This window comes from Balaenoptera musculus, chromosome 3 (assembly GCF_009873245.2).
Source record: "Balaenoptera musculus isolate JJ_BM4_2016_0621 chromosome 3, mBalMus1.pri.v3, whole genome shotgun sequence".
NCBI classification, from domain to species: domain Eukaryota; kingdom Metazoa; phylum Chordata; class Mammalia; order Artiodactyla; family Balaenopteridae; genus Balaenoptera; species Balaenoptera musculus.
The window spans coordinates 128,841,850-128,868,510 of NC_045787.1; the positions used below are offsets into that span (position 1 = coordinate 128,841,850).

Below are 26,661 nucleotides of genomic sequence, written 5' to 3' on the forward strand. Positions count from 1 at the left end.
TATTTCACTGGTATAATCAGTTCTCTTCCTTTATGTCAGAAGGCAATTGCTCTGACTCAGCCAAGTCAGCAGAGCGCTGTGACTAGCTATATTCACACGAAGGTTTAGAACTCAGGTAACTAGCACATAGGGCTTTGTCAGTCATGAGGTCAGATGTGCCCAGAAACAAGGTTCAAGTGACAAGGTCTCCTTGCTTCCCGGCTCTCTCCCTAGAGTTTGCTCTGCACACTTCAAATATAGCCCTTTAACCACCTTGACCAGACTCTAGTAATTCTTCCCCATCCCTTTAGGATAAAGCCTAAGCCTATTAATGTGGCCTTCAAAGCCCTTTAAAATCTGGCCCCTCCTTTCCTATCCTTGTCTGTATCCATATTTGTATCTCTGTGTGTATGTGTCTGTCCCTCTTCCTCCCTCTCTCCCTCTTCCTCTCTCCCCCCCACCTCTCTCTCTCTCCCCCTCCCCCCTACATTCTGGCCTCTCTTATGTTCTGTTCCATTCCAAACTCCTGGACCCTGTTTGAGTTTTCACCTTGCTGTCCCTTTGTCTGGAGAGTGCACCCCACCCCTTCTCAGGCTTGTGGACTCGTTCTCCACAACCCAGCTCAAATATCACTTTCTCAGGAAAGTCTCTCCTGATCTCCTCCACTCCACCTGCTAGGACAGTCCACAGTTCTTACCGCAGAACTCGCATGTATTTTTCACATATTTCTGTTAATTCTCAGGACATTATCTGTGATTCTACAATTCCTCTCTTTTCCTCAACTAGAATGTAAGCTCCCTAAGAGCAGAGCCCAATTTTCACTCGTCTCTATATCTCTATTTCCAGCAGAGGGACTTGGTGCATGGCGGTCATTCTGTAATGTTCTATGTCTGTATAAAGCACTCATGAAAGTCCAGCAGTGTCGTTAAGGTCCCCGATAAGAAAACAGAAACATATGCAGGAGTGCCTTGATTGTGGCATGCCACACAGAGTGTGAATAATCTAAAGCAGAAGCCAAAGGAATCCACACCACAGGACTCAAGTCAGTAGACCCTGTAGATAGTTACAGACACCAAGACCATGGAGAGCTCCCAGCAAGTGGGCCTAACTTGGCCCTGTAATCTGAATTTGCCATGATCACTGTTGTACTTTTGGCAGACCAATGAAACTTAGCGGAGCAGTATTTGCAAGCCACTGACATAAACCACGTGAATTACTGTAGAAATTATGTATCTTATCATGTTCCCTAGACTGGCTACTGCCACTTCATTACAGGATAAGGAGCAGACAACCATTTATTCATATGATACCAAATTATTCATTTTCTGTAAATGTCAATTAAAATTAAGTGATAATACAAATACACTTTACTCTGAGATAGAGCCATTCCTAGAATGAACAATCAAGTTGGGCTAACTAAATTCTGATCTAACTGCATCATGAGAGTATGACGTTTAAATCAATCTACTCTGATAAAGGCCTCCATCATCTCTGTTGTACCAATCCCAGTTTTCATGGGTTTCAGTGTCTCAACTCAGACAATACCTATATTAAGGGAACCATCAGAATCTGAAAGGGTGGACATTTTACAGCATTTCCCTTTGCCAGATCACCTCTCTCAAGGGAAATAAAGTGAATGAAGGAGACTTGAGTTACTTTTAAAGGCTCAAGAAGAGTTACTTCTCCTTAGCAAATGAAATATTTTTTTTAAAAACCTGATGATCCCATGATTACCTCAGTTTCCTTCCCATTACCACAGTGCTTGGTCATTACGCCCCTTGGTTCACCCTCCCCAGGGAACAACTGGAGTTAAATTAGATCCATTTCCCTATAATTTTGTTGGTATTTTTTTAACAGTTGAACGAGAGAAGAAAAACAGTTGCCATTTAAGTCTTTCTTCCAACCATTAAGATCTTCCTTATCTTTGGTATTTTATATAAATTTGGCCCCAGATTTTCTTCCTAGTCCCATCCTAAGTTTGAAAAAATAAATATGCAAAGATTCTCTAGTAATGAATATCATTAGCCCTCAATGCTGTATGTAACAAAGTGCTAGATAGTTGCAGGGAAGAACAATATTTATTCAACAGTCAACAAATGTTTACTGAGGGCTCACTAAGCGCCTACAGAAGAATTGAGAGGCATGGTTCTCATTTATAAAAGAGATAGGAGGAAAAGGGAGACCTTGCATTTATTGAAAATTTACCATGAGGTATACTGTGTTCCAGGATTTACATGTTATCTCATTTAATGAGATAGCTAAGCTATCTCATTAATTTAGCTAAGGAAGAATGAGGAAGGATGATGATGATAATAATAGTAATAATAGTAATAATGATAACTAATAATAGTAATAATAATAGTAATAATGATAACACTTGTTTAATACCATGCACATGGCACTGTTAAGCACAGTAAAGCATGGCACTGTGCTTTTGCATGCATTATCTATTTAAGTTCTTAATAACACTATGTTAATCTGTAACAACCCTATACCTAGGAGGTAGGTATAATTATCTCTGCTTTAGAAAGAAACAACTGAGATTCAAAAAGGTGAGGGAGCTTTCTTCGGTCACACAGCTAATAAAGTAGGGGTAGGGAGCCCAGATTTTAAGTCAGGTCTGACTAACTCCAAAGTGTGTCTTCTTAACTGTCCACTATATTGTCTCCTTTATAAGTCACTTAGAAATACCAAGATCTGCCATATTCTGACCTGAACTCCATAGAAAGGCATCTTTTGTCCCATTTAAGCTGAACTGTTTACTATTTCCAATCCCATCTGTGCCCTTTTTTGCTCCTTATTGATGGTCACTCTTTGAGTTCTTGTTCTTCATGGTGGAGGAAGGGCCTGAACTTGGCATTGAAGAATGAATAGGATGTCAGTGGTGGGGGAAGGAAAAGTTGGCTCAAGTGAGGAGCATGCCAAGCTCTCAGTTCTAAAGAAGGAATAAATATGGCACGTGTGACCTAAAAGTGAAGCCAATGGAGATAATTTCTGGGATCGTGGGGTGGCGTGGAGAGAAGGTGAAGGGCCCAATCCGTTCTGGTTCCTGCCTGTCTCTCCAGCCTCAATTCAGAGCACTTCTCTCTCTCTCCCTCCCTCTCTCTGTTACAGCCCTACCAGCCTCCCTTTGGTTCCTGAAATGTACCATGCATTGCCTTGTTAGCTCAGGACCTTTGCGTTGCAGTTCTACCTGCATGTTTCCCTCCCCTGCCCCACTCTCTCTGATGTTCACAGTAGGGATTAAGTAACATTACATTATTATACACTAAGTGACCATCACCCATGCTGGAATGTAAGCTTCACAATTCCTGTGTATGTAACTTCCTATCTACCAGCAGATGTCTGGCATCCAGCCCAGTGTCCGGCTAAAAGCACATGCTCAGATAGTATTTGTTGAATGAGGGGTTTCCCTCACCAGGGATTTCTCTAAGAACAGAGATTGCCCTAGTGTTTCACCTTAGTAATTGTGTAACTACCAAATTATGAAAGGAAGGGAGGGGGGGAGGGAGGGAGAGAGGGAGAGGGGAGGGAGGGAGAGAGAGAGAAAGAGAGAAAGAAAGAGAAAGAGAAAGAGAGAGAGAGAGAGAAAGAAAGAAAGAGAGAAAGAAAGAAAGAAAGAAAGAAAGAAAGAAAGAAAGAAAGAAAGAGAGAGGAAGGAAGGAAGGAAGGAAGGAAGGAAGAAGGAAGGAAGGAAGGGAGAGAGAAAGAAAGATGGAAAGGGAGGGGAGGGAGGGAGGGAGGAAGGAAGGAAATTGCTAAGGTAAGGTAGTATCTACCTTCATAGTTGTATCTGCTTCCAAGGTCTCAACCAGGGTGGACATGTTATCCCTATCTGTAGTGCAGGACAGGCTCAGACTGCAACCCCAATCGGTCCACCATGTTGTTATTTAAATGTACTGTTCCAGACCCTATGTTATGCATAAGGGAGGGATACAGTGCTAGTAAGGCACAGTCCTGCCCCCAAGGAATTCACAGTCTAGTGACCAAGCCACCGCAATGCAGTGTGACATGCACTATGTCAGAGGCAGAGCAGGATGTTATGGGAGCACAGAGCAGTGACCTAAACCCAGATTAAAGGATAGGCCATGGAAGGCTTCCTAGAGGAAGCTAAATTTAGGCTAGGACTGGAAGAATGAGTAGATATTACTCAAGTAAGAAGTCAGGGAAAGAGTGTTTCAGGCAGAAGGACAGCACATGCCTTGTAAGCTATTGTCAGGAACTTGGGTCTTTTTTTATTTTTTGTGATAAGAACACTTAACACAAGATCTACCCTCTTAACAAATTTTTGAGTGTACAATACGTTATCGTTAACTATAGGTACAGGGTTCCATAGTAACTCTCTGGAGCTTACACATCTTACTTAACTGAAACTTTATGCCAGTTGATTAGTAACTCTCCATTTCCCCCTCCTCCCAGCCCCTGGCAACCACCACTGGGAATGTTAGAACAGGAAAATGATTTGATCTGATTTACATTTTTAAAGGATCTCTCTCTAACTCGCTGGTTCTCAGTCAGGGATGATTTTGCCCCCAAGGAGACATTTGGCAAGGTCTGGAGACATTTTTGGTGGGCAAAACTGGGAGAGGGGGCCACCGGAATCTAACGTCTCCAGTCTAAACACCCTGCAATGGACAGGACATCCTCCCACCACAAATAATTATCTGACCCCAAAATATCAATAGTTTGGGGGTTGAGAAACAAACCCTGAAAGCTGTTGTATGAAGAATATAATATTACAATATTACAGACTTAAAGAAGGGAGACCAGATAGGAGGATACTGTATTCGTTTAGGCAAGAAATGATGGGTTTGGAGTAGGGTGATAGTCGTGGAGTTGGTGAGAAGTGGTCTGACCCAGACTGTATTTTGAAGGTAGAACCAATGAGATTTCTGATGCACTGGAGACAGGGTGTGACGGATAGAGAGCAGTTAATGTTTCAAGTCTCAGTAACTGAAAGAATAGTGATGACATTTACTGAGACAGGGAACATTTGTGGAGGAACAGGTGTGGAATGGAGAGAAATCAAGGGTTCAGTTTGGAACATGTTAGGTCTGAGATGTTAGACGTCCAAGAGGAAATATGGGACAGGTTCATGAGCCTGGAGGTGAGGGAGAAGGTCCAGACTGGACTTCAACATTTTAGGAATCATGAACATGCAGTCTGTAAAGCCATGGGACTGGACGAGGTTACCTTGGGGATGAGTCTAGATAGTGAAGAGGAGAGTTCCAAGCCCGGGACCCTTGAGCATTTAGAGGTCATGAAGAGCCATGAGAAGGGACTAAGAAGGAGCAGCCAGTGAGAGAGGAGGAAAACCAAAAAAGTCTGGTGTCCTAGAAACCAAGGGAAGGGAGTACATGTCAAAGAGGATGGCATAAACACCTACGTCAAAGGTTGCCACGAGATCAAATAAGGAGGGAATAGGAAATTGGACCCTGGGCTGTGGCAAAAACTATGAGCTAATGGAACTCACTGTGTTTAGGAAAGTGGAACAGGCCTATAATGTAAAGGTGATTTGTTTAATTCTTTCTGCAAAAAGTCTGGCCTCAAACTTCTGTGTCTTCTAATTAGAAATGCATTTGTATATGCTGGTATGTTATGCCCCTCTGCAGTCATTTCCATGAGAGAAGAAGCAGTAAGCAAAGTGAAACCTTTGATTAAAATTTATATAGACTGTTCTAAAAAAAAAAAAAAAAAAAAAATTTATATAGACTGAAGTTGGAGAGAGAATCTGGGCAGAGGCAAGAGTCTTTTGCATATCATCAAGATGTGATTAATCCATATGATAGTGATTTATGGTTCCAGTTTATCAAGGAGACAGGCTCAGCCTCTAGCCTTGTGTATGACCTCTGGGTTTTGGGGATGGCTGAACCCAGAACTCATTTTAATGACATCTCCCTGGATTCAAAGAAGCTTCATTTTTCTCTGGTGCTTTAACTTTGAGAGAGAGTCTCATCCTGATTATCTTTAACGGTGTAAAGTACAATTCCCTAGAGTAAGATCTGATCACACCTTTTGTGTTCTCTTAATTTTCCAGCCCCTTCCCATCTCTGAATAAGAATTTCCCTGAGAAAACAGAATGGACCCTCTAATCCTATATCAATCAAACTCCATCTCTCACCCCCACCCTTCCTCAGTTATTTGCAGAAAATATTCAACTAGGCAAGAACAAGGTACATACATAGCCCCTTGACCAGGTTTTGAACTAAGATAATAATCTTAGGGGTAGGCTTTTGAGTTAGGCTTGAGCAAGTATTGGAGATTATTAGAAAATGGTCTTCTCTTTGGCTTTATCAGTAAAATATATAAGAGACCGAATTAAGGTCCAGGATGTATTGGGTTGCACTGGAAACCTCTGAAGTTTAGAGTAGGTCAATCTTCAATTGGAGGGTAGGGGTGGTGACATATGGCAAACACCCAACATATGATCTTAATCATAATAACAATTACTACCACTTTTTAACCAGTATCTCCAAGCATTATCTCATTTAATCTTTATAATAACCCTTTGAGTTAGCAATTTTAACTATTCCATTTTTACAGATAAAAATGTGAGGCTCAAAAAGATTACAGAAATGGGCCAAGATCACACAATTAATAAGTGGCAAAGCTGGAGGTCAAACCCCAGTCTGGTTGCAAAACCCATTGGGTCAATTACTGTGTTATCCTTCCAAAGCAATACAGTAGAAAGAACCCTCAGCTTGAGGCCAGGGATTTGCCTTCTAAACCTAGCTTCAACATTAATTTGGAGGGTGACTTTAGGAAAAGTCATTTAATCTCTCTGAGCCTCAGCCTGATTTTCCTCACCTGTAAAATAATCAGGACCACCTTGATGATCCCCAAGGCACCTTCTAGCACTTCTGTCTCTGATTCTAACTCATGATATCAAAACTTTCTGTCCTCTCACGTGTAAGGAGTGTTTTGATTTTCAAAGCACTGTCATCTGCTATTGTATTTGATCTTTACAACCACCATGAGGCAGGCAAGCATTATCCCCTCTCTTGTGTTTTATGTACAGATGGGGAAACAGACTGGAAATGAAGTAGGTACTTTTCCATGGTTCTCACATCTGCTCCCCAGTCAACTGCTCTAATATACCAAGTATCTCTCCCCCTCTGTTAGCTAAGGCATTTTTCTCCCCCCTGGGTTCCACCCCATTTCTCTTTCCCAGAAAGATTTTCAATACTAAATGTTAACTGTTAAGAAGCTAAAAGAAAATACACAGAGGTCCCCATCCCCACCAGGGTACAGGGGCTGACAGACAGGAAGAGTAGTGAGGGCCAGTTCCAGATTCCCAGGAATAGTGCCTGAGTGACAGGGACTCCGGCTGAGCACCCATCCAGACAGGATGAGAAGGAGGAAACAGTGGACATTTCTAAAGGTAGGGAAATGCAAAGATGTAGATGTCGTTGTCCAGGGTGGTGCGGTAGCTGGTTCTACAGCAGCAGTTGCAGGAAAGATCCTACTGGAATATTTGCTCTTCCTAATGCCCCCTGTCTCAGAGTACATTTCCATTCTCTTCTGAGATGCTCCAGCCAGAATCCTGGGAGGTAAGGGTCGGGAGACAGGATAGCCTAGGGCTTAAGGGTAAACTGTGGACTCAAATTAGCTGTGTGTTGATGAGAAGACACCTAACCTCGCCAAGCTTCAGTTTCCGCATGCGTATAATGGACCTAAATCTTCCTTCATAGCATGTGATGAGGAATAAATATAGACATCTTATAGATTGCCTGGCACAAAATAGTCACTCAAAAAATGGAGCCCTCAGAAAACTAGTGAGCCCTCTCCTTCATCCTCTATGTCCAGTCCATCTTCCAGGAGAAATTCTACCTCCTAAATCTACTTAAATCTACTCACTTTTTCTCCATCCTTGCTGCTACCACATGGTCCAAGTACTCATCAACCCTGATCTGGCTCCTGCAATACTGCTTTCTCATCTCCATGCCTCCATTCTTGTTGCCACATGACTCCCAGTTCATTCTTCAGTCTACGTGGTAGAGTGATTTCGCCAAATATGTGCATCGACTCATGCTACCTTCTGCTTTCCATCCCTCGCTGCCTTTCTGCCACAGACTTTCTCCAGTACCCCAGGACCCTGCGTGGCCTCTTCCTCAGCCTCATTTGTCATCACTCTGCACCCTCCCCACTAAGGCTTCTACTGTATCCCTCTGTCATTCCTCCACTGGGGGGCGGGGCGGGGGGGAGCATTAACCCTTTCACTCCCACATCTTTGATTCTTGTTATTTTCTGTGCCCATAACGACCTTCCCTGCAACACAGCTTTCCCCGGTAAGCCAATTCTTTAGGTCTCTGCTTCAGGTCCTTCCCCTGGTAATCCTGGAAAGGAAGTATTGTCAGCACAAGACCCGGCACACAGAAGGGACTTGATAAATATCTGTTGAATAAATAGCAAGAGTGACAGCATGAAAGCTGATTCAACATTAACTCCTTAAATCCCTACAGACTGAGGACAAACTGGGCTCCCAGTCTGGGCCAGGGTTGAGCTTCTAGGTTATGTCAGGACCCAGAGCTGTGAGACATACAATAATGCAGGCTCTTCCCTGACATTCCCACTGGGTCAAGAGCAAACAGGCAGTCAATGACAAGTGATCTGCTCAGCCCCTGGAGGCCAGACAGGTACCTAAGACACACACCCGTCCTCTTAATCTTTTCCCAACTTCGTCTTCCTTCCCATAGGCTTCCCTTCCTCACGTAAACCCAACCAGTGAGACACAAGACATCCCTTATGGGAAGAAGTTTTATCACATCTCTGGAAAATTCTTTTCTTATCAGCCATAGCTTTAAAAGCTTACATTTTCATGACTGCTGATTAGAACTGTCAATTTAGTACAAATCACTGGAAGAAGTGGAATCTCTTGGAAGAAAAAAGAGAGACTAAGAAACTACTTTGGCAATTTTCAGAGTGATTTATGAGGTGTATTGTTGATGATCTTATTAATCTCTTTTTCAAATATATGCTGATAGAGAGCTAACATTCTCTATAATAAACTAGGAAAGCACATGCAAATCCCTATTAACACACTAGTTTGGGGAACACATGTCGGGGGATATAAGCAGAGAACAAATGTTTGCCATCTAAAGTGAATTTTGTTTTCAATTTTGTGTTTAATCCAAGGAACATTTGTTGAGTGCCTAATACGTTAGGGATGACAAAGGAATCAAAGTTGAAGATCCTACCCCTGACCTCCAGTTGCTTGTGATCTAGTTGTGCAGAGGTAGAGGAGGACAACTCTAAAAACAGGTAGCACATGAGGTAGAGAGAGGAGGCCTGGAAGGAGAACATGAGGGCAGGGAGGGAGGAGAGCTAGGTCTCTGCTGCATCCTTGGCACAGTGTCAGGTACATCACAGCACGTGACAGAATTGCAGCAGGGATGAAAGAAGGATGGAAGGGCAGTTGGGTCCTAGTTCCAATCCTATCACTTAGAAAACATGTGACCAATCACTGAGCCTCAAGCTCTTTATCTGTAAAATGGGAACTGTGATGAAAACTTCTTCTTGGGAAATGGTTCTGGGTGAGAACTCATGGTTGCCATGAATGCTGTCCACTAGATATGCCCAGCTCTCTTCCTCTTGTGTACAGGGTAGGATTGCTCATCCGTTTCCATATTGATGCTAGGTGCTACCATTTTATTTCATCTGGCCAATGAAATATGAACGGAAGTGGTATGTGCCACTACTGGGAAGAAACTTTAAGAGCCAGCATGCAACTGGGGATATTCCAGATGACAGCTGCTATGTCAGTCTTGGCTCCAGAGGGAGGGTTGAGCGGAAAACAGCCCCCAACCAACCTGCCTTATACATGTGGCATGAGCAAGAAATATACCTGAAAAGACAAAAAGTGTTGGCAATGACGTAGAAAAATTAGAAGGCTTGTTCACTGTTGATGGGAATGCAAAATGGGTGTAGCCACCATGGAAAATTGTATGGAGGTTCCTCAAAAACTTAAACATAGAACTACCATACGATCCAGCAATCTGACTTTCGGGTATTTATCCAAAAGAACTGAAATCAAGATCTAGAAAGAGATATGGTCACTGCAGCAGTATTCACAATAGCCAAGATATGGAACAATCTAAATGTCCATCAATGGATGAATGAATACAGAAAATGTAGTATATACATATAATGGAATATTATTCAACCTTATAAAAGGAAATTCTGCCGTATGTGACAACACGGATGAACCTTGAAGATATTATGCTAAGTGAAATAAGCTAGCCGCAGAAGGGCAAATGTTGCATAATTCCAACTATATGAGGAGTCTAAAAATAATCCAATACAAAGAATCAGAGTGCTATAGTAGTTGCCAGGGAGTGGGTGGGGGAGGGGGAAATGGGGAGTTGCTAGTCAATGGGCATAAAGTTTCAGTTAAGCAAGACAAGTATGTTCTAGAGATCCGTTGTACGACACTGAACCTATAGGTTACTGTATTGTATATTTACAAATTTGTTAGGAGGGTAGATCTCATATTGAGATAATAAAATAATAAAATAAAAATTTTATTCTTGCCATGATAAAATAAAATTCTTGCCATAATAAAATAAAATTTCACAAAAGAGAAATACACCTGTTGTTCGAAGCAAAGATTTGGGGATCTTTTGTGATCACAGCATAACACACCATAGCATACAGAATTTAATAACGAGAGAAAACCCTTCATACAACCTAGGGTTTAAATAAACATAATAGCTAGCAAAGGAACCAAAAACAAGGTGCTGCATTGGAAGAGATTGCACCTGACTGAAGGGGTTGGGAAAATCTTGGAGAAAATGTCATCTGAGATGGATTTCGAATTTGGAAAACATATCTAGGGTCATACGTAGAGAAGTAAGAAGAAGATAAGAGGTATGCACAAATGAAAGCACTCAGAATGGACAGGGAAGATGAGTGTGGCCAAGCAGTGAATGACTAATAAAAATAACAGTGAGAAAAAATAGCACGGATTAGGCACTTCCTACATGCCCGTATCTGTCCTACATGATATACATGTATTTATTCTTCACAGCATCCCTGTATTCATTTTCTATTGCTGCTGTAACAAAACTTAGCAGCTTAAAATAACACACATTTGTCATCTTACAGTTCTGTAGGTCAAAAGTCCAGTACAAGTCTCACTGGGCTAAAATAAAGGTGGCAGCTGGGCTCTGTTCCTTTCAGAGGGCTCTAAGGCAAAATCCATTTCCTTGTTCCATGAGGTTGTTGGCAATTTTAAATTCCTGTGGTTGTAGGACTCCGGTCCTTGCTGGCTTTCAGCTAAGGGCTCTTCCCAGCTTCCTCATTCCTTGGTTCATGGTCCTCTTTCCCTATCTTCAAAGCCAGAAATGCAGGATGAAGCCTCTTACACACTTTAAATCTCTCCTAGCTATTCTTCTGCTTCATCTCATCTCTGATCAACTCTCTTCCTCTTTGAAGGACCAATGTGATTACATTGAGTCCACCTGGATAATCACCCTGCTTTAAGGTCCCTAACCTTAATTCTATTGGAAAAGTCTTTTTTGCCATAGGATGGGACACATTCACAGGATCTAGGGATTGGGGCACAATGTGTTTGGGGGGCTGATCTTCTGCCAACCACATCCCATTTTGTAGGTGAGGAACTGAGGCTCAGTGTGGTTTGGAAACTTGTCCAAGGTCACCACCTAGTTCTTGGCAGAATGGCTTTTGATCCCAAGCAGGCTGACACTAGAGCCTTTACTCTTAACCACTGACTTCAATCAGAGAACATAAAGGGGAAAAGCAGAGGACTAGGCTAGAACAGATATTGGGGTAGGGATTTATTGTAGCCATCCTCAAACGGCAGACAAGAGATGGATGGTTTAAAGGAACCTGGTTTAAACGGATGGTTTAAATCACTGCATAGTGATTTCCAGTCATACTTCAGTTTTCTATTGCTGTGTAACAAATTACCACAAACTTATTAGTTTAAAACAATACCCATATGTTACCTTACAGTTCGGTCTAAATTTGTGATTGGTCTTTTACAATATTTTTAAAGAAACACGGTTTTATTATTATAACTTTAGGCAACAATATGCTCTATGACCACTACTTTGCAGAGCGAAGATTCTGAGGAAACATGATTTTATGACTATGGAAGAGTTATGGATATATCTGAGATATCAGTTTCTCAAAAATGGGTGCTCCTAAAGTTTTGAAATCAGTTTGTGACCTCATAGAATAAATGATTCCTCACACAATCATGATTCTGCTATTAATTAGCTTAGGAAATATTTTCTTCTATAGGTAGCTCAGAGGAAGGCATTACAAATGCCTACTTAGGAGTTTCAAATTCACTCAACAAATGTTGAGGCTGTGTTGGGTTCTAGAGAATTATGAAGAAATCTAAAATCCCATAATGATTTAATATTATATGATTTAATAATGATTTAATAATATAATGCAGTGCTAACAGTGCAAAAGAGCAGAACAAAGAGTGGTACTGTGAAGGGGAAAACAGAAGAGTTCAAAGAAATGAGAAGTGACGGGAGGAAGCAGCAGTCTGGCAGGCCTCTTGGAGGAGGCGACACTAGTAGCTGGGCTTTTAATCATTAAATACTGAGTCCATGCCCTGGCTTCAGATGCTCTGCTTGATCTAGTCCTTTCCTCACCCTCCAGACTCATCCTATGGCTGCCAATTACCTTGAACACACAAAGCCTTTCCTGCCTTCAAACCTTGGCTCTTTCCATCTCCTCTGTCTAGAACGCTACTCCTTCAGGTTCTTCACACAATCTGGATCATTCTCAACCCTCAGCTCTCAGCTTAAATGTCACCTGCCCAGAGAGACTGTCCCTCACCTCCCTATCTACATCAGTCCCTTCCGTCCCTCCTCCTGACCCCCTGCCGCCCACCAAATTAGTGATGAAAGATTAACAACAGTATTCAATGGCTGACAGGAGGAGGTATTGCTATTATCTCCGTTTTACAGATGAGTGAGCTGAAACTCAGAGAGACTAAGGCACTGTCCCAAGGTCACACAGTAAGAGAAGAAGTTGGGATTGGAGCCCAGGTTGGATGATCCCATAGTCCATAATTTTAACTACTATATTCTAGGTTTTCTATGTATTATAACTATTATAGGTATTCAATTAGAAAATCAGAAAAGAGAAGGAAGAAGGTAGGAAAAAAAGAGAGCCCATAATCCAGCCACCTAGCTGACTCTTGTAGTACTTCCAAACACTTATCTCCGCCAAAGTTTAGTTTTCAAATGTGGCCATACAGTATAGTCTGTTTTATAACCTGGTTTTTCACTTATCAGCAACTGAAAACCTCTTGCCATGGCATCTTTCATCTCAGAATAGTAGTAGCTGCTTGTACCAGGTATCTCCTCTGGTCCAGGTGGCCAGTGAAGCACATTACAGCTCACCCTCACAACAATGCTTTTAGATTGGTCCTGTTATTATCCCCATTTCACAGATAGGTGAAACTGAGGCTCAGGAATATGAGATAACTTGCCTCAAATCACTGTTAATGAACAGAAGGGGTGGAGCAGGAGGTCAGTACAGCTTCTGAACTCCTACTTCATAATTGTCTTCAGTGTCTCAGAACTGAGTGTTCCTTTGATGAAATGATTGGGAGGGTTTGGGGTGAGGGAAGGAAGGGAGGCTGTTCCCTGCCTCCAGGGCCGCCCTGCCAGCTTGGTTGGGGATACGTGGGTGGGAGGGTCTGAGTCTGCAGGGAACTGGGTAGGGTGAAAAAATACCTGACAAATGAGGATTTTCAACTGGTTATTTTAAGTAAAATAACTCCTTGTAATACGCGCCTTGTGCTGGAGCAAACCAAACGTTAATTAAAGGAGAAGCACGCGTTGTGATTTTCTCTCCCATTTGCTAATGGGTCGGGGTCTATTTTTAAAAAGCCCACAGCATCCCACAATTAAATCTGCTGCCCACTCTAAGGACTTCAAGTGCCAGATAGGTTAGGCCACAGATGACCATTCAGGCCCTCACCTGGCCCACTGAGGCAGGGACCCAGGCCCCTGGAACCCATCTCACTTCTGAAAACAGCTGGTGGATCAACAAGGAGTAGGAGCTCTCAGGAGGGCTCTGGATACACGGAAAACACATGTTTGAGTATTACGGGCTGGCCAGCAGGCAGCTAGCTATAAAAAGAGTGGTTTCTTCTAAGAACTTACCTAAAAAAATGTATGTGGAGGCAGTCCCATTTTTAACACAAGTGTGGTGCCACCATTCCTTTGTGTCTAGGAACTGTGGGTAAGTGGTGCTTGGGACCTGAGAAGGTCAACCTTGAGGGAGTTGGTGGTCCTGGTTCAAGCTGGACCCCCTTTCAGCACAATGAAATCACACCACTGGAATTCGATGGACCTGGGTTCACATACAAGCTCCATCACTTGCTTTGTGAGCTTAATTATTTCATCTCTCTGACCCTCAGATTCCTCATTTATCAGAAGGGGGTGTGGGATATGCCTACGTGGCCTGAAGAAAGTGATGGGGATTAGAAGAATGAATGTCAAGTATCTTATGCAGTATCCACTTCAAAGCTGGTACTCAGGGAACAGGGGCTGCTGAGTAGTTAATATGCTTTGGGCATGTTCTTGTCCCATCTCCACACCAGAGCACAAGCTGTTCCTGCTCCAGGAAATACCTTTCTTTCTATTTCAGCGTGCTCAAAGCCTGCCTGCCCTGCATATCCCAGGTAAATGGCTCCTCTCTCAGCCCACCTTTCCAGATTTTTCCCAGTGGGGCATGGCTTTCCCCACCTCTGCACTTCCGTAGCACTTAATCAGTGATTTCCCGTGCTCTTCACCCAGTCCAGGTAGCACAGTTGCTTCTGTGTGGGTCACATTCGTTCCATTAAATTGACTTTCTTAAGAAGAAACTTTTTAAGTATTTCTCATCAGGCTTGGTAGGTGGTCAGTACTCAATAAACATTGTGTAATCATTCATTTATTCAGCCTATGTTCAATGAGCACCTACTATGTGCCAGGCACTCTGCTAGGTGACAGGGATATAGCAGTGAATGGCAAAGACCCCTGCCCTCTCTGAACTTCCATTTTAGTGGAAGGAGACAGATAATAATGAATAAACAAATCAATAAGTATATGATTATCTAAAGATCACGTTAGACTTTGATAAATGCTATGAAAAAACAGGGTAAGATGAGAGAGATGGAGAGCAGAGACAATACTCGGAGAGGTGTACCTGAGGAGATGATGTTTGAGCAGAAACCTGAAGGGTACATGGAGGGAGGTTTGGGACAATTTCAGGGAAGTAAGTTCCAGGCAGAGGGAACAACTGCAAATGTCCTAAGGTGGGAAAGACTTTGGTGTGTTCTAGGAAGTGCAACAAAGCCAATGAGGCTGGAGCAGAGCCATGGCAGGAAAGATGGTACCAGATGAGATTCAAGGTGGGCCAGATCAGGTTGACTTTGGCAAGGCATTTGGATTTTATTTTCTAAGTGTGACAGATTTTAAGTGGGGTGAGGAACAACATGATCCTACTTACAGTTTTAAACGGTCCCTCTGGCTATTGCGTGGACGTGGGTTGTACAAGGTCAAGAGAAGAAGCAAGGAAATGTAATGCTAATATCTAGTATCTAGAACGTTACCACTGACTATGGGGGATGATTGGATTTGATGGACTGGAGGTGAAGGTGAGGGAAAAAGATAAGCCAGCACTGTCGACCTGGCATCTGGTTTGAACAGCAGAGGGTACAGTGGTGCCATTTCCTGAGATGAGGAAGACGGAGGAGACTAAGTAATTCCTGTTCAGGAGAAGGACTGGAGATTGAAATTTAGGAGTTCTTAGCATCTATGTATATAAAGGTCATGGGCTTGGAAGAGATCATCTATGGAAAGATGGTACACAGGGATGGGAAGAGGGCTAAGGCCTGAGTTCTGCACACAACAATAACTTAAGATTAAGCAGAAAGGAAGAACCAGCAAAGGAGACTAAGCAGGACCAACCTGCAAAGTAGGCGGACACTGAGGAGAGTATGGAGGCTGGAAGTGAAGTGGAGTGTTTCCAGAAGAAATCATCATCATCTCTACCACCACCACCACCATCATCATCATCACCATCATCACCATCACCACCACCACCACCATCATCATCATCACTGTAGCATCATCATCATCATCACCACCACCACCATCACCACCACCACCACCACCACCATGAACATCATCACCATCATCATCATCACCACCACCATCAACATCATCACCATCACCATCATCATCACCACCACCATCATCACCATCACCATCATCATCACCACCACCACCACCATCATCATCACCATCACCACCACCACCACCATCACCACCATCACCATCATCACCACCACCACCATCATCATCATCACCATCATCACCACCACCACCATCAACATCATCACCATCATCATCACCACCACCACCAACATCATCACCATCACCATCATCATCACCACCACCAACATCACCATCATCACCATCATCATCACCACCACCACCATCAACATCATCACCATCATCATCACCACCACCACCATCACCATCATCATCACCACCACCACCATCATCATCATCACTGTAGCAGCAGCATCACTATAGGTGACAACTTGAGTCCTGCTGTATCTGTGCTAGATGCAAAACATGACTTGCTCATCAACTTCTCACAATTCATGAGATGGAATTCAGTATCTCCATTTTCAGATATGGAGACTGAAGCTTAGAGAGTGGACCAAAGAATTAGTAAATTTTTAAAAATGAACGAATTGATCTTCATTCTTTTGCAAACTATACCCAAGCTACGCTCCCAAAGCTTACCTAAATGGAAAATAACAGGAACATAAAACCATCCCTCTTTGAAACATAGTTCTGCAAATTCTACAACAGTACACACTAGCTTACAGAGTGCCGGGCTTTCCTTGGAGCTTGTTGTCCAACCCCCAGTTCCCCACCCTGAGACTCAGCACAGGAGTCCAGGGCCCACCCCCTCCTGCGGGGCTGGAACACAGTGACCAGCAGCTGGGCAATTAACATGACTCACTCCTACTCTGCCAGGGAAGCGCTGAGGGATTTGCAGCTGGTGAAAATGGGATGCTTTGCCACCCAGACACAGCATCTTGGATGAAGTGGCCTCATCAGTGGAATTGTTGCATCTGGCCGGAGCTATTTACCCCAGTCTGAGAACCTTGATGCCGGATACCAAGTGAGCCTCTCTCTCTGAACATAGCTCAGCTGAGTAATTAATCAAGATGGACCTTTTTTTCTCCCTGTAATTTAGAGACGGGCTATCTGAGCCTCTGCCTTCATGCCTCTGTTTCCATTACTTTTTAAAAATAGCCATTTGAAGCAGATGACCAAGGGAAATAGGTTGAGCTCAGTGACCTCTCGAGCTCAGCTGAATGAAGGCACACAGGAGGTGGACCTTCTGTCTCCTTCCTCTTGGGGATAACAGGACATGCTTTTGAAATAAAGGAGAAATGTCCATATCCAACCCCTTGTCAGAGATGTCGTGGAGAGGAGATGGGTGAGATCAGAAACTGATTCCTGTTTAATAACTTTCCACTCCTTACATTGGCCCCGTGTATCTTCTTTTCTGAAGGCCCCCGGCCATAGTACCTGCTCCCCGACCTCCAGCCAGGGCATTGCTCCAAACACTGTCTGCACATCTCCATCCTGGCAGAAATGCTCTCTCTGCCAGGCACAGAGCTACATGCTTCACTGGTATTTTTTTTTCTTTTTAATTATGAAGAATACCTTTAAGATGAGTACTAACACTCCATTTTGTAAAGAAACAAGCACCAAGAGTTTTAATGACTCGCCCAATGTCTACAACCAGTAAGTAATGAGGCAGGACTCTATCCTGTCGTGTGTGGCCCCTGAGCCCATTCCCTTAACCAATGCCTTCTCCCTTCTGCTTGAGGAAAACACAAAAGTAACTGGCAAATGAATGATACCAGTACTTTATCTGGGTGTTTGTGGGCAGGTACTAATAACTGGAGAGATGATAAAAAAGGTCTAAGTCGTGTATTCACTTCGATCAAAGGTCTCTCAGACTCAGAGTAGGATTGAGGGAAGGAGTCATTAAGTTACAAGCCACTGGCTACATCCAGGCTGCTGTCTGCTTTTGTGATGCAAGTTGTTTGGTACACAGCCACGTGCACGTGTGTACATACTGTCTGTGGCTGCTTTCACGCTACAACAGCAGAGATGAGGAGTACGACAGAGACTATAAGGCCCGCAAAGCCTGAAATATTTACTACCCGGCCTTTTACAGAAAAAAAAAAAAAATGCTGACCCCTCGTCTAGAAAGACAAATCCAAGCTGTGAGATTAGAAGTATACATTTAAAGGTCTGTAGTGAATCCGAATCCACGACCAGGACAGGAAATGCTAACTATCAGAACCCAAAAGATGGTCCAATCAGATCCTTACTATCTTCTACTAGCACCAAGTTATGCATTTAATGATATGCTTAGCGTCTCGTTAACCAAAGGAAAAAATACAGCCTTTGCCAGAAGAGAGCAGCATCTAGCGGCCAGCATCTGGCTCCGGAGGCCATGTCTGGATGCATTCACCCGGTGGACGTGGACCGGCATTTGAGCATTTCCCTCCCTCACTGCCTCCGCCCCTGTGGATCGCCAAATCCTATCACTTTGATGTCTTCACCTCTTTCGTCAGCCTGCTTCTCCCAATTTCTGTGGGCTCTGTTTTAGTTCAACCCATCACCATCAACGTTAATAAATACCATAGATAATCATAGTGACATCTTAAATCATCACAACAACGTGGTTAGAATCCTAAGAGCAGAATGATCGCGGTGCAACGGGAATACAGAAGGGGCTGCTTGGTGCTCTGCTGGCAAAGGTGGGGAAGTTTACAGAGGAGGTGATATCCCACTCACCTTCTCCTTTTTATTTCTATCCATCTTGCTTCCTCCCACCCCTGCACCTGTTCTGCTTGGCAGTCTCCTACTCATACTTCAAAACCTAGCACAAGTTTCTCCTCCTCCGGTAACTTTTCCCCACCCCTCTGCCAACAGAGTAACTAGCAAGCCCTTCTGTGTTCCCTTAGTGCTGCTTTCTTACTTGTCACATAATTAACATAGTATTATAATGACTGTTTATGATATGGATATAACATGGTGATAATGGCTTTACTGAGTGATCGTTACGCTCCAGACACAGCACTTTACAGAGAATCAGGTGTCTGACCACCAAAGCCCATGTTTGCCCACTGCCTTCCCACGTTCTCCCTGGAAGGGAAAGGCTGTGGTGTATTCACTTTTATCTCCCCTGTGCCCAAAAGTGCCTGCCATACAAGCAATGCTTGTAAAATGAATGAATAATCAGTGTGGTGTATGCAATTCCTGTCTCTTGGTAATCCAAACACTAACCTAGGTACTCCTGTAAAGAGATTTTACAGATGTAGTTAAAGTCCCAAGCCAGCTGACTTTCAGATTATCCAGGTGGACGTCACCCAATCCGATGAGCCCTTTAAAAGCAAAGCGTTTTCTCCAGCTAGTGGAAGTCAGAAAAATTCAAAGAATGAGAGGGATTTGCCACAGTCTGTCTTGCTTGAAGGTGGCGGGGGCCCATGGTAAAGAACGCAGGCGGCTTCTGGGAGCTGAAGCCAGCGCCTGGCTGACAGCCCACAAAGAAAAGACGACCTCGTTCCCACAACCACAAGGAGATGAATTCTGCAAACAACCAGCGAGCCTGAAAGAAGACCCTGAGCTCCACATGAGAACCACAGCCCCAAACAACACCTTGATTTCAGCCTGGTGGGACCCTGAGCAGAGCATCTAGACACCCTCACCCAGACTTCTGACCTACAGAACTAGGAGATAATGAATGAGTGCTGTTAGAAGTCACTAAACTTGTGGTGATTTGTTATTCAGCAATGAAAAACAAATGTAAACAGGTTTCTAATTCTGTGGAGATGTTGATGGCTAGGCTGCTTTGTGCAGATTCCAAAGGTTCCAGGGAGCATTACAAAAGGTTAGTATTCCTGGGCATATATCCAGACAAAACTCTAATCCAAAAAGATACATGCACCTCTATGTTCATAGCAGCACGATCCACAATAGCCAAGACATGGAAACAACCTAAATGTCCATCAACAGATGAATGGATAAAGAAGATGTGGCACATATATACAATGGAATATTACTCAGCCATAAAAAGGAATGAAATAATGCCATTTGCAGCAACATGGATGCAACTAGAGATGATCATACTAAGTAAGTCAGAAAGAGAAAGACAAATACCATATGATACCACTTATATGTGGAATCTAAACTATGACACAAATGAACCTATCTATGAAAGAGAAAAAGACTCACGGACATAGAGAACAGACTTGTGGTTGCCAACAGGGAGGGTGTTGGGGGAGGGATGGAGTGGGAAGTTGGGGTTAGCAGAGGTAAGCTATTGTATATGGAATGGATAAGCAGCAAGGTCCTACTGTATAGCACAGGGAACTATATTCAGTATCCTGTGATAAACCATAATGGGAAAGAATATAAAAAAAGAATGTATATATATGTATAACTGAATCACTTTGCTGTACAGCAGAAATTAATACAACATTGTAAATCAACTATATACTTCAATAAAAATCAATTGATCAATCAATCAAAATAGTCCCAAAGTCAAAAAATAAAATAAAATAAAGAAAGGTGAGTGTTGGCTGTGATCCAACATCATGAACCATCATGGGGTGAGGAAGTCCATGTCCATCTACAGACGAATCAGAAGTTGGTGAAAGAAGGAATGCTCTGCAGTGGCTGGAGTGCTGGACAGGAAATACGAAGTCCTGGGTCCTAGTCCCAGCTCTGCCAGTGCCTCACTGTGTGACCCTGGGCAAGTCCCTTTACACCTCTTACCTGCAGTTCTTTCATCTGCCACATGGGGGCATTTGTCCCTCTCCCATCCACTTCACAGAGCTACGAATCAAGTTCAAGTATGATAAAGGTCCAACAAGCCACATAAATTGTGGCCAATTCTGGAGGAACATAAGGGTTTCCTTGATCACCTAGGGAGTTTGGGGAAGAGCTATGCCAAGTTATGAGACTAATAAAATTCAGGTGACTAGGCAGACCTTTAAGGGGTTCAGATTACAGCTGTGCCATCCCTACGAAGAAAAGTGATGCTTTGCCCTGTGACTCCCTGGGGGAATCATCATCATCACAAAAATAATGTCTTCTGTTTCAACAGCACTTTTCAAAGTACTTTCCCCTCTACCATTTTAGTTTCGATAGCTTGTATCCATTAAAGGAAAAGAATGGACTAAGAGTTTTTTCTAGTTCTGAAAGTTTTGGTTTCTCACCATGAAGTAGGGTTAGTCTCACCCATTAAACAGAAGTAGAAGACTGAGGCCCAGCTAGACAGGCAGCTTGCCAAGGTTATGGGGCTGTAAGTGAAGGGCTGCCTCTGGGATGGAGCTGGGAAAATACAGAGTTCTTAGGTAGAGGCCCAGCTTTGCCTGTGCCAGGTCGGAACTGAAGGAGGGGGTTCACTCACACTCAAGTTCCATACTACAAATTGAATACAAATGAAGCATTGCAATCATGTCCCATTTTGAAGAGCCTATTCCCCAGCCCTCCATTTATTCCACAATGACAGTTATTCTGCTGGCTGTGAAGCAGAAGAATATTTCTTTGCTATCTTCATTACGTAGGCGGGGATGTAGGGAATACCATGCAGGGTAAGCTCCTCTCAACATCCAGCAGATAAATATTCATTAAAGAACAGGAAAAAGGACCCATAAGCCTGGACCTTTCTTGGGAGGCCTTTGAGCTTCACCAGATGATCCCCAAGTTGGGATACTTTAGCTGGGTGTCTCGGTTCACGTAATGTTGCCATCCTGAACACATAGTTTGAAACCATGACTCCAGACATCCTGAACCATAGCAGGTTAGAATTCGCCTGGCCCTGAAAATTATTCCTGGGCTCTAGAATCTAATGTGAATGTAGCCATCAGGTTCTAAAAGAGGTGGCATCTGTGCACTCACTTGTTATTGAGGCTAACTCCGTGCTGGGTGCTAGAGATCCAACATGGCACAAAAGAGCTATAAGGTTCCTTTACTCTCACAGTGCGTGTGGTCTAGGGGTACACCTGACAGTCAATCACACAAATAGATATCAGACATCAGCTGCAATGTGAGCTGCACGGGGCTCTGAGAGTCATGTGCTTGAATGCTGAAAGAGTGATGACTAGGATAAGGTCTGAAGGATGAATAGGGTTGATGGATTGATCACGGGAAAGAGCAGCATGTGACAAGGGTGAGAGCCTTTTGAGTATGAAGGATCAAACAAATTCCAGAGTGACCAGAGTTACAGAATCCACATTGTGGGACAGCACCGGAGAGCGGGCCAAGGAGTTGAATTTTTATTCCAAGTGTAAGAGGAGGGTCTTGAAGGGTTTTAAGCAACGAAGAAACAAGATGTAATCAATGTTTTCCAAAAGATCATGCAGGCTCCCTTGTCGAGAACTGATTAGTCAGAGGAGTGGGAGGATGGGGGGTAGGGGGGTTGAATGGAGGCAAGAAGTCCGGTTCAGATGCCACTGTGATCATCCAGAATTGGAAAAGAAGCAGCATCTTCACACGGGCCTGGACACTTGTATCTGCTGTCTCTTAAGGTGAATAGAGCACTGGACTAGTTATCAGAAGACTGGTGTGATCTTGAGTATAACTGTGTATTAGTCCTGGGGCACTGGGAGAATGATTTTGCCTCTATGTACCTCATCTTGCTTGACTGTCCAATGGAAGCCATGCATCCTGGTCTACTTACTTACTATTTCCAATCACGCAGTCTCAGAGATGGGAGGAGTGTAAGAGGAAGCAGTTGGTCTCTGGTCCCACGTGATGCTTGGCCTTTCCTCTGTCTGGCTTATTGTTGTGTCCCCAGCACTTAGCACCCTGGAGGACCAAGGGTAGGCACCAAGTACAACATCTCTATAAATAGTTTATCACTTGAACATCTTCAGAAATAGGGACACTCTCGTCCCCAGGATAGCCATTGTTGTACTACCCTGCCCATCAAAAATATCTCCCTCCTATTTAGATAGCATCTGTTTCCTGCAACTTCTGCCAAATGCGCCTCACTCAGGTCACAAGGCACAAGCCTCACATCAGTCCTTCAGTGAACATATCTCTCCAAGCCTTTTCTTCCTGTAGAGTCTCCCCTCTTCCTGAAGCTGTTCTTCAAAGGACATTGTTTTGTTGCACTCTCCTGCTCTCATTCCTTTGAACAAGTCTCCTCTTATTTCCCTCTTCCTGTGAAGCATCTAGGAACAGTGTTTTCCATATAGCAAGCAATAACAAATATTCGTTGGATTTCTTGGGGTGAGCACTGTCTGCCTGAAGTGAAAAGGGGTCTCTCAGAAACCGAAACAAAGTAGAACAGACAGGAACATGGGAATAACACACACAGGGCTGACAAGGTCTCAACAATCAAGCAGGCCTGGGTGTTGCTCCCAAGTCAGTATGATCTGGGACTCTTGAGTTTCTTTATCCATAAAACTCACGGTTTGGATTGGTGATTGCTCTCGATGTTAAGCATGAGGTTCTAGTTAAGCGTTGTCACCTCTGAGCTTGAGGCGGTCGGAGTACCTGTTATAAAGGGCTTAAGGGCACAGCGGCTCCAGGATGACACTTCCTTAATAAACTGAGCAGCATGGAAGGAGGAATGGAATGCAAATAACTTTATCACTATCTGATTGAGTATGGCTCGGTGCCATGTCTAGCCACCACGTAAAATCACCCCATATAACATCTACATCATTGGTAACATCTTGGGAAGCCCTGGACTTGAAATCTCCTAGCCAAATCCAAACAATCACAGTGGAACTCTTGGCTGGTCATGTTTCTCTTCACAGTTTTGGGCATAAGAGAGAACAGGACCCTAAAATCAAGGATAAGTTTCTTGTCTCACATATGATTGTCATATTTGCCATTTTGATCCAGATCAGAATATCCTTTGTCTTTTATTTCAGCCAAATTCTCTTTCTCTATGATAAGGAGCAGAACTGTGCCTGCACTCAACAGTGACATTCCCCAAGGTGGCTGGACGGAGTGCTAGTGTTGTCTTTATTTCCAAAATGTTCTCCCTTCCCTTCCTTCTAATCCATCATTTTGGCAGCCTTTGCCAACCAGGAGGGCAGTGGCTAGAAGGCAGTCTGGAAACATTTCTGGACATGATCAAATGTGTGCAACATATGTGTAAATGCAATGCGTTTATATATGTACGCACATACATTTGGCATATATGTAACTGCTTGTAACAGGATGTTTATACATGTTTGTGATTTTTGCGGGCAAGTGTTGACATATCTGTGTCTTTGTTGGCATGTGTCTCGTGTCTCGATGTGTACGTATGTGTGAGAGTGAGTGTGAAGATGTACCTGCAGGGCAGTCTCACCCATGAAGGATGGCAACCCCACAGGTCCTTATCCACAGTAAGGAAGGAAAATGCACAGGAGACTCTGACGTTTGGATTCTCACACCCTGCTGACAGAAGAGAAGGGTGCAAGAAGGCTTGACAGCTCTGCTGATGGGCTGGGGCTGGCCCTCGGCCCCTCCCCACAGTCTTCTGTAATTGATGTCTGTGCTTCTGACACCTCTTCCCTTTGGGCTGCAGGTCCCTGTCCGGCCGCATCGTTGGCGGCGTCTGGTGGTTCTTCACCTTGATCATCATCTCCTCCTACACAGCCAACCTGGCCGCCTTCCTGACCGTGGAGAGGATGGTATCTCCCATTGAGAGTGCCGAGGACCTAGCGAAGCAGACAGAAATCGCTTACGGGACCCTAGAAGCGGGATCCACGAAGGAGTTCTTCAGGGTAGGGATATCCCTTGTCCCAGGGCACTTCCACAAAAGGGAACCACTACTGTCAGTAAAATATCCTTCTCATTAGCATGAGATTATAGGCAACTGCTTAACTGAGCGTAAGTCAGGGAAACTGAGACATTTCTCAGCTTTCTACAGATCCCTGAGAAACCTCCATTTCTGCATTCAGGGAAACTTCAAAGCTCTTGAATTGAATTAGACCCCTTATGTATACCAGTCTGTGCCAAGTTCTCTGCGGGCTGCAAAAGATGACATATAATTCCCTTCCTGCTCCTATAAGCACCTTCAGCCTTATTAGTAATTGATTAGGAACAGCGAGGAACAAGGTCCCAACCTGATGCCCTTTGTGTCCCCTCCTTGGAGACTCTGATGAATAAGGAGATGTTATATGGGAAGTAATGACTGGAATAGGCGGTCTATTAAATAGTGCCAGGAGATACAGAAAATGTGAAGTAGGAGTGGAGGTGGCGGACATGTGTTGTGGCTAGAGGCAAAATGAGGAAAATAATGTCGACCTCCAAGAGTCATTATGAGATGAAAAGAGATGGACATCTAAAATACAAGGAAACAAAGAACAGTGAATGGGGGCTCCATTTCCTCTTAGGGCTTCGGGGGCTGTAGGCAATTGAGAGCCATCTTGAAGGAGGGGTAGAGAGGGATTATGGCCACAAAGGATAGACCTGTAAACATCTCTAGACATCATGAAACCAAGTTAGATCAGCGTAGGCTAATTACATTCTAGGCAAAAGGAACAACTTGAACAAATGCCCCAAAGCAAGAAAACCTGTAGTTCCCTGGACTTTGGAAATGTTCATCCTGGTAGCTGAACAGATAGCACAGAGAGTTACCATATATTAATCAAATACAAATAATAAACAATTGCTACCACTTCCTCAGCACATACTATGAACTGGGTCCTGTGCTAAGAAGCACACATTTCATGACTTATTTCATCCTCTCATCAGAGGCGAGTTGGGGATTTGTTATCCCCATTTTACAAAGGAAGCTCAGAGAGGTAAAAGTAATTGCCCAACGTCACACAGCCAATAAGGAGGAGGAGGAGGAGGATACAGAGCTAGCCTCTGCATTGCCTCTGGCAAGAGGGTGGGGATCCTATGCGGACCCACTGGGTTCTCACTGCAACTTCATGGAGCAAACCCCAGACTCTGAGTGAACCCACAGGGTGCTGTGCTCAGCCTCCTGATCGTGGGCTCTGCGTTCTGCATGACAGGCAGAAGAGGGACCAAAGCCCTAACCATGGCTGATGGAGCTTCCAAGACTAAAATCATTCATTTTCAACATATTGGAGCAAGAGGGTAACTTAGGGGTCACTTGGTCAGAGTCTTCATTTCAGAAAGAAACATGACTTGCTTAGGCTAACCCAACCAGTTAGTAGAAGAACCACTTGTAATCTTGTTACAATTCTCTGACATCTTTAGCCTGCAACCAGAGTGTGAAGGAGATGCCTGATATTTGTCCATAAAGCCAGTTCTATGCCCCAGGCCCTGCTGATGCAGTTGGGGAACCACCCAATCTGTCCACTCATTATATACCCATGATCTCCACCCTGGTACATTCGCATGTTACAGCCCCCAAAGCCCCTTCCTATCCACGGTCTCCTTTATGTTTCACCTGTGACCTAAGGCAGAACAGGGGTTGTGTGTCCACGTTGTGGGCAAGAAATTGAGATGCAGGGAATTCATGATGCCAGTGTCCGGGAGGGGTACAAAATCTGAATTTCCTCATTCCGACCCAAATATTCTTGCACTGAACCACACTGTCCTAATGGATGGTGTCATTAATAATTTTTTTTTTTAAAGATCGCTCAAGTTACTAGAAGGGCCCATAGACAAATCCAGTCTA

General features: G+C 43.8%; 1 protein-coding gene across 3 annotated transcripts in view; it reads left to right on the forward strand.

Annotated features, from left to right (window-relative positions):
- The window catches only part of GRIA1 (glutamate ionotropic receptor AMPA type subunit 1), a 307,614-nt gene that overhangs the window by 236,891 nt on the left and 44,062 nt on the right, over positions 1-26,661 (forward strand). For all 3 annotated transcript variants that reach the window (XM_036848990.1, XM_036848988.1, XM_036848991.1), the window contains exon 12: positions 24,592-24,790. In XM_036848990.1, the coding sequence (XP_036704885.1) occupies positions 24,592-24,790 (199 nt within the window). The remainder of the gene's footprint in view (positions 1-24,591; positions 24,791-26,661) is intronic.